Consider the following 13,459-nt stretch of genomic DNA (forward strand, 5'->3'; position numbering starts at 1 on the left):
TTGAAAACTGCAGGCTCTGGGGCAGATGTGGGTGACAGAAAACAAGAAGTAGAGACAGTGATTTCAGGAAGATCCAGTTATTAAATCTGAACTTAAAAGGCTGACTTTTACAAGTCAGATGACAGGAATCTCTGACAGCTGATATCAGGGCAGCCCAAGGGCTTCCCAGAACCAGCTTGTCCATTTCTTGGTTTCAGAGTGACTCTGGGAGCCCTTGGGGAAGAAGGAATGTGAAAATGAAACAACACGCACATTCCACAGCTGCTTTTATCATTTTATTCATATTTCTTGAGCAAATCCTTTAGCAGCTAAGCAAATAACTGAAACTCTCATTATATATATGCATACGTATATAAATAGGACCATTCAAAAATAAATAACAAGGAATTCTGCAAATATTTTCCCATTGAATATGCAAAAGGAACATTTTCCTCCCAGTAAACCAACTTTGAAAGTCTTCCTCTAAAACCCTATAAAACCCAATGATAGTCATAAATTAACAGTAGATTAATTCAAAGGAGAACTTATCCTCCTTCTGCGTACCTTCTAATCCATATCTCCAAGAGGTCATTTTAATTATCACACTGTCACAGCTATTCATTACTCTGCTCTTGGAGACAGAGAGCCAGCACTATGCCTTTTGGATGCCTTGGAATTCATCATACGAGGGCATTTTATTCTCCCTAAAATGCTCACAGTTTAACCCCCTCACCTTGAAAGATTGACAACATCACGTTTGCTCAGTATTTTAAACCATTCTCCTTCCACTGGTGTATCTCGTTTTAGCCAAGTTCCCCTTTTTAGAGAGAAACTAACTAACTAATGAACTAATGAAATCTCAGCAAGCAGCTGACTAATGCACAGACACAATCAGCTCAAGTTTTGTCAGATCCTGAGTAGTCTGCCCTTTTTAAGAAGCATGCAAAGCCCATTTTTTTCTTCTCCTGAATTGTACCTGCTCACTCTTTCTGACTGCAGTCATGCTAATTGGATGGAAACCATGTGCCAGTGGCTCCTAGGAGGGCTGTCTGGGTGGTGCAAAGGACCACAGAAGAGTGTGTGAGGTCCTGAGACATAGAATGCAGACCTTGACCCTGCTTGCTTTGCTTTTGCTTGTATGGAAAGGACCCCAAAGGACCTTATGCAGAGCTCCCTTACACCCATCGTGATGCTGGGACAGATACAGTATTCAAAGACAGATGAGGATCTACTTGTTTCCTGGCTGCATAAACACAACTCAGGCTGATTTCTGGTAGTTCTTTGTAGGATCATACCTTGGTTTAGTGTTGGTAATGCTCAGGTCCCAAAGCCAGTTTTCTACTGCTGAAGATTCAGGGAATATTTTCACAAGGGACAGTAAATTTAAATAGCCTGGAAGGTCCATTGCCTGTAATTTCCAGTTTTTCTCATCTCTCTTCATTTCTGCTCAAAATGCTTTCTTCTCTATCCAGGCCAGCATGACTACCCAGCTGAGCCTGACCCTGTTCCTAGATTGTATGGGTCATATCCTGGCTTAGAAAAAAGGAGCACCCAGCCTCACATCCTTTATTACCAAGTATCTGGGACTGCTACTTCTTTGGGACCACCTGACACCAAGGGGAGCTGATTCATTCTTATTTCACATATCTCTCTTCAACCTCATTCTGGTTCATCCTTTCCCTTTCTATCCACTGGGTCTCAGCAACCTCTCTTTCAGCACTACCCCTCTCTGACACTGCCTCAGTCATAAACCTTTTGGAAGCTCAGTCTTCCCAGATTCCTACCAGCTATTGCTGGAGGAACAGGGTTTCTGCCTGTTAGACAGGGCTTGCAGAGAGTTTTGTGCCTGCACCCTGACAGGTGACACCACTAGCATTTCTCATATGACCACTTTCCTCAAATGATCTGATAGGAGAGCAAAAGCCTAACCATGCAGCAGATGATAAACGGCACACTGAGGAGCACCTGCCTGACTCCCAGAAGCTATTTATCAGGCTCTCGTAATGCAAGCTAACTGGGCTAGCACATGCAATTGGCATAAAAGCTTCTGAGCCTGACACTAAAAGGGGAGACATCACATGGTGAAGCAGGGGAGCCAGGACTCCCTTATTTGCTCATTGTATGGATTACCCCTTAAAAGAGAGGGAGAGAGAGGGGCTGGTAGAGGAAGGGGAGGCTTTCTCATTTTAACAAATAGCTTTTCAACCACTGCAAATGATTTCTCTAAATCTATTGGGTCACTCTTATTTTTTTTTTCTCTTTCCCAGAGATGAGAGCTTAAAAAAAAAAAAAAAAAAAAAAAAGGCTTGAAATTGATTTACCGTCTATAAATAAAAAAGAATCAATGGTAAAATTTCTAGCTAATTTCCCTCTCCTTCATTCCCCTTTGGACTATTTGTTATCTTAGAAATACTTATCTGGGGAGAGAAAAAAAAATAAAGGAAAGAGAAATATCAGCAGTTCCAGCTCCAGCTGCACTCCTCTGCCTCACCCCACAGTCCAGCCCTCCTCTCCTCTCTTCTCCTCTCATCGTGCAGAGAGAGACTGGTCCTTCAGGTGTGCCTGGCTCCTCTTCTCTGGCTTGCTGTCAGCATGGTCGGTCCCCTGGCCTTGCTGGGTGGTGCATTTTAGGACTGGCAGCTTTTCCTTCCTGCCAATAGAAGAGAGAGAGAACAGCTGTTATGAATGCTGTGGTGCTCCTACAGCAGGTGAGCAAACTCTGGCTCTGAGAAGATGCCGTGTGCAGTCTCACAGGGAAGTGCATCTCTAAGGGAGGCTTTGGCTGCTCAAGAGAAATTAGAGGTGGTTAAGGGAAATTAGAGCTGATGCCCTGCTCCTCTGGTCAGAGGAGGGTTAGTCCTTCCAGAAGACTTCAAGGGTTCTTCACTATCTCATGAGAAAGCCCCCCCTTTCCCTTCAAGCCAATGCACTTACAGCTGTTTCCTCCTCACCACACTACTGAAACATTTCCCATCATTTCTCCCCATTATCAGCCATCGTATCACTGTGAATGTTTCCTTCTGGGGCAGATACTACTTCCAGACAGCTGGTTCCTAAGACAGCTCACTTCTTCATTGCCCCTGCTATGAGGAAGGCTTACAGCCATGGCCAGACTGCCCACGTGGCTGGGGAGCACCCATCACATAGCATGTGATGCCAGTGATTCCAGCACTTCCATTAACTCAAAATATTTAATGGTAATGTAAAACTTGTCACTGCTGTCTATGTCCCAGCCCTTTCAGCACCCTTTGGGCTGCAGGCCTAGCAGAGCAGTTGGGATTCAACTAGTGACCTCTGATGAGGAGAATTATACAAAATATAAAGCCTTCTTTCAGTGATGCCTCAGGAGTTCACAGGCTAACCACTGAGCTCATCACAGCCTGGCATGGCAGCACCAGCCCTGTGGCTTCCCACAGCCTGTCCCAGATAGCAGAGCGGCTTCATGCGGCTCTGCTCTCACTGTGAGCTTCCCAGGCAAAGTGCCACCGGGTGTGTGTTTACAGCACGCATGTTGTTTGCTGCTTTAAGGAAAAGTAAATCTCTAGCCTTTATTATCTGTTAATTCTTTAACATTTCCTTTCTGTTTACTTACATAGCCTCTTTGCTTGAAGGCCTTAATTAAACTTCCCCACCACAACCACCACCAATATCACAGCCCAGTGCTTCCACCACCCTCTGGTTCCTGACAGTTGTTTGTCACAGCATGACAGGCACAAACAGCTTCAGCCTGTCTGTCTGTCCATCTAGCTGCTGGGCAGAGACAAACCTAGGAACCAACACACATATGATATACTGAGTATACTATATATGTAGTATACTATATATGGTATACTGAGATGTAGCTATGATGGGAAGCTGAACATGAAAGGCCGCAGGTCCCACAGCCCTGTACCCTGCTATTCTTTCTATTTCCTATTGCCATCGCAGCTGCCACCAGTTCAGTGTCTATTGGCTCTCCACAGTTCAACCAACCTACATATTTTGAAGAGAAAAACACAGAGACAAAAATAAATAAATTAGGACCCTGTGAGGGAAACCTGAGAGGCACACAGAAGTGAGAACAAGTGCTTTCTCTGGTTCTGTGTATAATTACATTGACAAGTTCCTAGACAACGCTCGAGATCCAAACACAGCAGCAGCTGTGGACCAAACAGAGAATCACACAAAACATAGGGAGGCATGTCAGTCAAGCCATCCCTGCCCTGGGGCTGCCCCTGTTACTGCTGATAGCCTGCCCATGCCCAGCACTGAACAGGCAGGGCTTAACCCAGCAGAGGCAACCTCCTTCCCAGAAAGGCATACCGCGCTGCCTCCTCTTTGCAAGAGAAGAAAGCAACATAAGAAACATGCAAAGAGGAATTTTGCATCTGGGTAACACCTGAAAAGCAAACCCTGGTTAACCAACAGCACTCACAGGTGGGATTTTTATTCGCTGCCCTTTTTTTAGCAGCTATCCAAGCAGTAGTTGAGCTCAAGCACCGCAAATATCAAGCACTCAGTTCACACCAGATTCTTGTGACGAAGTGATTTTTGGCTGTACAGCCAATTGATAGACAGTTGTGATCAAATCACAGCTCTGCTGCATGCTCATCACACGTACAACAGTTAATCTTGCAGCCATGCAAACTGTTTTGCAAATCTCAGAGGCACAGCAATTACAATATCCAATTTATACCGCATCTCTCAGTCAACTAATTGCACATCCAAAAAATCACCACTTGAATAATCTGAATACATTCACCTTTGGTGCTAAAAATAACCTCCAGTATTCAGATCCATGCATGATCTCAACATAATTTTGAGTTACGGAACCCAAGGGAAAACATGCCAACCTCTGATTTCAACAGCAAAATTGCTTCTTTCTAAATACAGCAGGAGCATAATTCACATGGAGGCCTGGCATCTTGGTGTTTCCAGAGAGGCTTTTTTTCATGTTCTACAAAATGGAGGCGTTGCTTTAGCTCTCTCAGCCCATATTTAGGAATTCAAGTCCTATATACATCTACACCAAAAGCACTGCACACATTCACCTCTAAAACAATTTCATAGGTTATTTTTAATTGTTAGGAAATCTTAAAGATCTCAAAATGAAACATCAGACCTCCAAACCAGGCTGATGTTTTAGGTGAGCTGCGGTTTACAAACCACTGCCCCACAGCAGAGCAGGTGAGCTCACAGCCTGTGAGCACATGTGTGCTCTTGTGGCATTTTGGGCTCTTTCACACACACTTTTCTTGACATTTGTTTCCATCTGGTGAAGCACTTTGAGGTGGGGAGTGATAGATGTTAGTGACTTTGCAGCTGGCATACTGAGAGGGCCAAAGCAGAAGAGAATTCTGTATTTAAACTGCAAAGGGAGGAGAAAATAAGGTTATTCGAGCCATGTGAGTGGGATCGAAAATGAATCATCAAGGCTGAAAAATGGCTAACCTCTGATCTCTGAAACTACAAAATCTGGTTGCTGTCGTGTGTCTGCTGATCTAATTTTTACACTCTCCCGTTCATCCGAAGGAGACGCGTTTCCATTGCAGATGGGCCGCCATTGCAGCTAAACAATCAATGCCTGATTACTTCAAATGCTTCGCTCTCAGGGATGCACAATTAACCAGGCCCACATTTGACACTGCAAGGGGAGCGCAGTATTTTCAGGGAATGTCTGACAAGTTTCAAATGTAAAAAGACACAAATTAAATGGCCCAGCAGATAATGACGGTCAGCGCCCTGGCAGTTAGATAATGTACGTGCTCCAAAGCAAGGCAATTAGAAGCTATAAAAACAAATTTACAGTGTTAGAGCAAAGGTCAGAAATTCTCAGCCATTACCAGAGGCTTTATTTATTTATTTATTTAGAGTGGTCACCAGTGTCCATTTCCACAAAGCGAGCACAAATTCATGTTATGTGAGGTGGCCACTCACCTGTTACAGCAGAATATGATTTCTGGGCCTTGTAAATCCCACTATCTCAGTACATAGGGAATAATACCAGGACTATCAGGCAATCTCATCAAGTCCTTGCCCTGAGGCTATACCTTTCTGAATGCAGGAATCAGTCCAGTGGTGCCAAGGCACCATATTACAGCCTGCCTCTCAGGAGACTTAGCAGCTCTCTCTCCCTTTGTTACGGAAGGTTTTGTCTTGTCCTCTGTCTTCCTATTTTCTAAGGAGCAGCAGCAGCAGAATAATGCATTGCTAGCAAAAAAAAATGATTGTCTCTTCGCCTCTTGAGTTTGTTCAAATTAGAAATATGATGTCAGGATTATCATGCTATATACACCAGACATTACCCAAGTCAGCTCATCCAATACATAACAGCTCTCTGCTTTCACAGTGGAATGCTCTATCCTGCTCTGTAGAAATAGGAGTAGAGTCCACACAGGGGTGAGGCTGGAAAAAACACAGATGCTTTAAATCTGCTTACCAAGCCCTGGCTTCTTCAGAACAGCAAGCCTGAGGAAGGAAGGGAAAAGCAGGTGGGTGCCTCCAGGGGTATCTACATGAGGATGCCCAAGAGAGCTAATCCAAATACATTTAGGGTGTAAACCGTGAAGGTGATTAGTCAAACCACAGTAAGCTCCTATGTGGATATGCTCCTTCAGAGTTAAAGTAGCCATAATTCAATTCATTCATTTAGCTCATTTCCAAAAGTAAATTAAGGTAGAGTAAATTAAATTAAACCAACTGACAGCACCTTCATTTTGAAAGGGATTGTTAACATGGACCCAGCCTACTTCCTACAGTAATGCAGATTACTTTCCCCTGCTGGGCAGGCATGCTGGCTCCCTGGGCCAGCCTTGAAGTCATGTGTTTTTACACACTCTTTGCTTGGGGATGTCTGAAAGCAAGAGCAGTGCTGAGGTGTATCTGACTGTTTGCACGTGCTTTAGAGCGGGGTGAAATCCTTCCAGCTAACACTGGTTCTCAAGTGCTTGAGGAGGCAATTGTTGTAATGGGGTGTTTTGGTGAGCGCTGCAAATCTCCCCAAACCCTGCAAATGGATTCTTTTCATTGAACCCACGCAAATGTGTCACAGTTTAAAACCTGAAAAGCTCTCCTTAATGACAGCTACAAGTATCAAGAGTTGCATAAAACCTGTAGAGGTGCGTGGGAGTGAGCTGACAGATTATAATTACCAGTCGAGATGGGGGAAAAAATAAAAATTATTTTTTGAGGCAAAACATATAATTTTCCTTTAAACCACAGCAGTGCTCCCATTTACAACCCTGCAAATCAGATTCAAGTTGTTTGACTCCTTAGCAGGTTTTTCTTTTTATTTCCTTTTTAAAGGTGCACTGGCCAATGTAGGAGGATAAAGCGAGGCTTTATTTAGACACTTCTATGAGCTTTGCGCTGTTTGAAATGGATGGGAACTGGTAAGGTGTCCTGCAGGCTCCCAAAGCATTTCTGACTGCATATCACTACAGCCCTTCCAGGGGCACAGGGAAGATTCTTACATTCAGACTGGTGCAACCTGTCGCTACAGAAGTGACACAGATGAAGTGGGGTGAGCTGCTGATGTTACAAGTAGCCCAGGGAGGTGAGAAGCCTGTGTGCATCCTCTGCGGGCAAGGGAAATGTCCAGACCTGCAACGTTTCAGGTGAATTTCAGATCAAAAAGCATCTAGAACACTGAAAAAATGTATAATTCTTCCTAGAATGTGGACTTTTCCCCTTTTTTCTTTCTTTCTTTTTCTCTAAAGACTGCTCTCCCACTGAAAACAGTGGGGGGAAAAGATGACAAGACAGCATTTTAAGTTTGGGGGAAGTGAGCTGTGGTGACAGCAAACAGGGCCCCAAGAGAATGACAAGAAGCAGCCATCTACGTAAAGCAGACAGGTGGCTTCACTCCCAGCTCTCATTTAAGACATGGCCAGGTCAAAGAAAGCGCCGACAGATGCAGGTAAAACCTCAAAAATCCTGAAGGCAGATCGTAGAAGTGTTTTCTGAATGACAGCATGCGTGGACTGGGAAGAACATCTCAGATCCCATGGGACAGAAGGACTCCCACACACGTGCCAGAAAACAGTGAATCCCCAGGATGGCATCAGTCTGAGCCCGGAGGCCCATGCAGCCTCTGAACATCTCTTTAGTGTCAGATGAGGCTCAGCAATTGGATGAGAGAGTTGTCCTGGCAGAAGTTTCCTTTTATCTCCCATCACCATACAGGAGAAGACATTCTCCATCTCCATGCATTGTAATGCAGATGATGCTTCCCATCACCTGAGGATGACGGGGCAGTCCTGTGGGCCAATCCATCCAGTTGGATACACAGCTGTGAACTTATACATCATCATTAAGGCAGCAAAGTCAAGCAGCAAGAGGAATTAACAGAATAAAGGCTGTCAGAGCAATTTTAATTCAACCTCCTGGCGGATGTGCTTTCTGACGCAGTCTTTAATTACCTCATCACAGCCTACTTTTTCTTCAACAAGACTGCAGCTTCATTCGGGGCACAATAAACAGGCAGCAATTAAAGAAGGGTCAGCCAGTATTTTGTTCTGTCCTTTTTTTTGTTGTTCAGTACGTTACTCCAGGCATTATTTGCTGCATGCCATCAAGTCCCTGCTCTTAGTCAGAACTATTCCTCTTCTCCTGGACTTCATGAGTTTCAGTACATCAACAGAGAGCTTCCAATATAGGAATAGATTTCTTTTCCTACACCCCAATGAGCAGAGGGCCTAAGTTTTGCCTGGTGCAGAAATATTCTGCTGGCAAGGTGGGATTTTTCAGGGTACTTATGAGGTGTCTATTCAAAGTCCAGTTCCCCTCACCTTTGTCAGAGCCATAAGCACTCAGCATTATCCATAATTTGGGCCTCAGTGAACACAGAGAACCAGAAACGTGGGACTAACAGCTCTCAAAAAACGAGTCAGCAGTTTGAGAGGCAATAGCAACTTTGCTGACACTGCTGTGCTGAAGCACGGCTCTGCTGCACAGTCAATGAGCCAGGAGGGAAAGAACAGAGCAATGTTGGCGTGGGCAAAGGCCTAAGGCAGCACAAGGTGACTTGCAATTGCAAAGTTTTGCACGGCAAGATTTCTGTTTTCTTTTTTTAACAGATGCAATCTGCTTTCTCTTCATCTCCTATAGAAAAATTGCCTTTTATACCAAAGATTTCAGTGGAGGACATTTTTTGCTTTCAACACAACCAGCGCTAACCTTTACTCTGGCACAAGTAGAGAAGTGTGCTCAGGACAGAGACGCAGCAAGAGAAAAAGCTGCTTGTGTCTCTGACAGCATCACAGGGAATCCCACTCAAATTCCTCCCAGTGAGCACAGCAGGAGCAGAATTTGCCAGCCACTGAGCAGCATAAAACAGCACTGCAAGAAGAGGAGGGGAAGAGCGTGAACTTCCATTGCCACCAGACAGCAGCTTTGTGTGCCATGCTCTTCTGCTCTGTCCCCACTTAACCCAGCCTTGGAGAGATATCTTTGTGTGCTGGTGGACTTTCCTAGCCTTTCTGAAGCACACTGAAGTGGCAGTACTCTGTTCTCCAGCAGCTTCTGTAGGAAGCATGCGGGTTTCACTCTTATAAATTCATGGGCCTACAGGTTTATCACTCCAGAAAGTGTCCAGCATTTTCAGCAGGCTTTTAATTCATTAGCACACATGAAAATATTCTAACCTTCCTGCCCTCCCCAGCTGAGTCATCGATGCTTTCCTATCTTGCTGCAGACACATCACCTTCAGGAAAATAATGGCTTAGCTTGCTGGTAACAACAGACATTATCTTTCTGAACTGAGTGTTCATTCAGGATCACAGGGTCCTTACAAGAGTGGGACTGTGGGATACACTGGGGATCTACAGGTCCAAATGTAGTTCCAGCCAGTTGGATTCACTTACATGCACGTAAGCACCTTATAAAGATACAGCTATTGCTCTTTCCATCTTGGAAAAGGCTTTACAAGCGCTTGGCCCCACAGTCAGTTTTCACCCTGTAACCAGTGCTGCTGTTCTTGCCTTTTGCTCCAGATGATCCTAATTCAGTTTTCACTGAACTGCCCATGTTATCTATTCTCTAGGATAGCTGTTGTCAGAGCTAAAGGTGCCTGAACCTGAGCACTAGCAAATACTTGCACCAATTTTCAGGACCATCATCTCCTTTCTGTGCCTCAGTTTCCTTCTGTGCACCACGCTGACAGCAAAGTAAACACTTCATTCTTTAAGGTCCTTCAGTCAAGATGTATCCTGGAAGTGATTCAGGTTGCTGTTATTTCCAGGGGTATCGTTATAACACATTCCGGCCGCACTAATTCCCTCAAACAGAAATCATTCTGCCTGCAGTAGACTGGGACAAAGCAGCCTATTAGTTGTCTCTTACACATTTATTAACTCTGCAGCTTTCTTTCAGTGAGTATGTGATAGTGTTGGAATACATTTTCATAAGCTATGGGCACAACATGTCCTGTTTCAAGCTAATAACCATACCATATAATTAGTCCTGATTACACAGGTATTTAGTATCTTTTTACATATTCTAGTCCTTTCCTAATGCCACTGCCCAGGCAAGACAGATTTAAAACCACAGCTATCTTCCTCCTCTTCCCCAGCAGTTTGCAAGGTTTTCTTTTGCACAGGTTTGCAGGTAACACGACAGCTTCAAAGAAGATTTCATTTCGTTGATGTACTTTTAATAATATACACAGGCTCTGATCAAATGTCAGGTGACAAGACCCACAAGACAAATAGAAGGCATTTGTCTGCTTACAAGGAAGACGAGCATTTGAAAGCTATCAGGAAATTAACAACATGAATTTTCAAAATCAATTCCTAAAGCATTTGTTGGCTTTAGGCTGAACATTGACAGTATTTAGGATTTTAATGTGAGGTAGAACCCCCCCAAGCAAAAGATCCCTCACCCCATTAGATTCTGGTGGGGGGAGAAGAGAAATCTGCTCTGTTCAGCTCGATTATAGATGTGTATCTTTCCCTGCTGGCATGGCTGTCTCTATAGAGATGGACATGGATATTTGATGAGATTAAAATGCTTCAGTTACCACTGTCAGTGGTTCTTTAATTTAAAACAAAGAAGGCAAACAAACATTCTTTTTGATGAGGTAACTGAATGATGCTACAGAAAAGCACTTTGCTGTCAGGTGGTAATTAGGTTCAGTAATAGTTGTGGGTTTTTAGCCTTGGAGGTTGTGGCCCCTGGGAATCTGAAAGAAATGATACATTCAATTTCCAGAGGAAAGGAAGATGCTGGATGCTTTTCTCTGCTAACCCTGCAGGTCTCTGCAGATAAGAGCATTCAGAGCTGCAGCGCTGACAATCCTCCTTGAACCAGCCTAAACTGTTGTGTTGAGATCACCAACACAGAATGGGAGATGGACCTAAAGTAGGGCCTTTAAACACCTAATGCAGTCAGGTTGGCTCGGACTGTGTGCATAAGGAACTGCCAGAATGGCTGCACCAAAAGGATTTTTAAAGTCTGCTGAAGGGTATTACAGCAATTGCTCTATAAGCTGGACTGATAATTGTAACATCCATCTTACGCATCAGTGGAAAGTCTTCAGTATGAAAGTGTTCCTTTGTACACAAGCAACTGTTCTCACAGGTATTTTTTTAAGGGGAAAAAGAAGGGATGAGAAAGGAGTGATATTCAAGGGTCATCTGCATTCCTTGCTGGAAAGGAACAATTCCATTTGGAACTGGCTTTTTCATTGTAAATATAAATTATGCTTGGTTTTGGTATTAAAACAAACAATTCCAAACTTTCCAATTGATTTAAATGCACTTAATTGGAAATTTTGAGTACAGAGACAAAACTGCTCCTTCTTCCAAACAGAGACAAATTCTGAACACGGTGCTTCCCATGTAACAGGAGTGCATTGGTTATTAATATACAGATGGTAGCAAATGTACAGAAAGTATAAGTAAAGGAAAACTCACCAGTGGTCGTGCCTTGGCTGAAGAAGCTGGGGCAGCCCTCACTGGTGAGCGATCTCCAAGAGATGCTGCCTCAGTGGGAGTCAGCCCTTAAATGAGGTCTCAGAGGGGATGGAGTCGAGCTCCACCCCTTCCGGGAGCACAGCTACATCACTCTCACCTGTGCTCCCACAGCTGACCCCACACTTGCCTCAGCTGATTAATCAGAGGTTCAGGCTGTGATTACCAATCTCCCATACAAGGAGCTCTGGTTCCTGTTCTGCTCCTCTCCTTGTATTACCCAGCTTTGTCAGTTCAAATAATGGCAGATCTCAACCAGCACTTCCATAGTATTGCCACTGCTGCTCACACATGGTAAGATACTGAAAGGACATTGGTGGTCCAACACCACTCAGAGGACCAGCAGCACTGCAGGGAACAGAGCTAGGGCATTTCTAACCCTCTCTTCATACCTGTATGCCTTGCTCACTAGTGGCCTTATTTCATGTCCAAAGAAAGCAACACTTTTGGCCAAACGGCCTACACTGGCTGTAAAGCTGAATTAGAGGGGGAAACCTGGTCCTAACCACAGAAGAAGCCTGCCATCCCAGTTGTCAGTGCAGGTCCAAAGTGAAATGAAGAATACTGCCTTCAGCACAAGCTTGCCAGTAATCTCCTGAAGCGCTAAAAAAGTTTTTCCTTCCAGAACTAAAACTTTTCAAAATAAAGCAAGTCTGATTCTCCGCTCACTCTTGGGAGATAAATGAAGGGTAAGTCCATTAAAGATACTGGTGTGAGATTGGTGTACAGCAGACAGAATTCAGGAAAGATATTGATATCTCCCAAATCCCCTGAATATTTTTTTCAGGCATAAACCAGGTATCTTTCCTGATCATAAATGCTTTATTTCCGAATGGAATTTCAATAAAATAAGCACAGTTAGACTGGCATGCTTATTATAAAGCCATAATGAAGGAGCACTGAAGTTTAGTCATGAAAGGTATTAAAGAAGCAGCCCCACTGAAGCAAAATAAAATGCCTTCTAACCTACCGAGTTTTAGGAGTTGCTGCCATTGGTCTTTCCACCAAGGAGTTCAGCCTGTAGTAGTCCAAGAATGTCCTGGCCACATTCCTTCCAAGCTTCATATCTGTAAGTTTTTAATTAAGGAGTCTTTTTGGAAATAATTAAAGATATTAACAATAAAAAACACACAGTCCAGAGGTAAATTACTGCTGTCTGATGCATGAGCAAGTTTTACATTAGCCATCCCACAGTACTCAGACTTCAGGCAAAATGACTTATATAAGCAGACAAAGCAAGTGTCATCTTGTTTGCTTCTTGTTTTCACAGGTAGATGCTATATAAAACCACAGACAGGAGGAAACAGTCTCTCTTTCCCTCTACACTTGGCTGCAGATCCCCCTCATGAAGAAACAGACTAGACCAAAGAGCCTTCCAATTCTCATGCTCAGGGAAAACAAATACCTAAAAATGTTTGGACACAGGTGGCATTTCTGTGCTTGTCTCCAGGAAACAAGGTCAACAATGTCATGGTACGAACCAGACACGTACCAGTATAAAAATCTAACATTGGGATCAGAGCTGCAGCCCT

The 13,459-nt window shown here is 43.9% G+C and overlaps 1 protein-coding gene across 3 annotated transcripts in view; it reads right to left on the reverse strand.

The window, feature by feature from the left end:
• Positions 1 to 262: 262 nt before the first annotated feature.
• Positions 263 to 13,459, reverse strand: part of LOC140255477 (BEN domain-containing protein 5-like) — an 812,733-nt gene continuing 799,536 nt past the window's right edge. For all 3 annotated transcript variants that reach the window (XM_072343116.1, XM_072343117.1, XM_072343122.1), the window contains 2 exons: positions 12,898 to 12,994; positions 263 to 2,629 (listed from right to left, as the gene is read on the reverse strand). In XM_072343116.1, coding sequence (XP_072199217.1) covers positions 2,506 to 2,629; positions 12,898 to 12,994 — 221 coding nt within the window. In that variant the 3' untranslated portion in view covers positions 263 to 2,505. The remainder of the gene's footprint in view (positions 2,630 to 12,897; positions 12,995 to 13,459) is intronic.

This window comes from Excalfactoria chinensis, chromosome 8 (genome assembly GCF_039878825.1).
Source record: "Excalfactoria chinensis isolate bCotChi1 chromosome 8, bCotChi1.hap2, whole genome shotgun sequence".
NCBI classification, from domain to species: Eukaryota; Metazoa; Chordata; class Aves; order Galliformes; family Phasianidae; genus Excalfactoria; species Excalfactoria chinensis.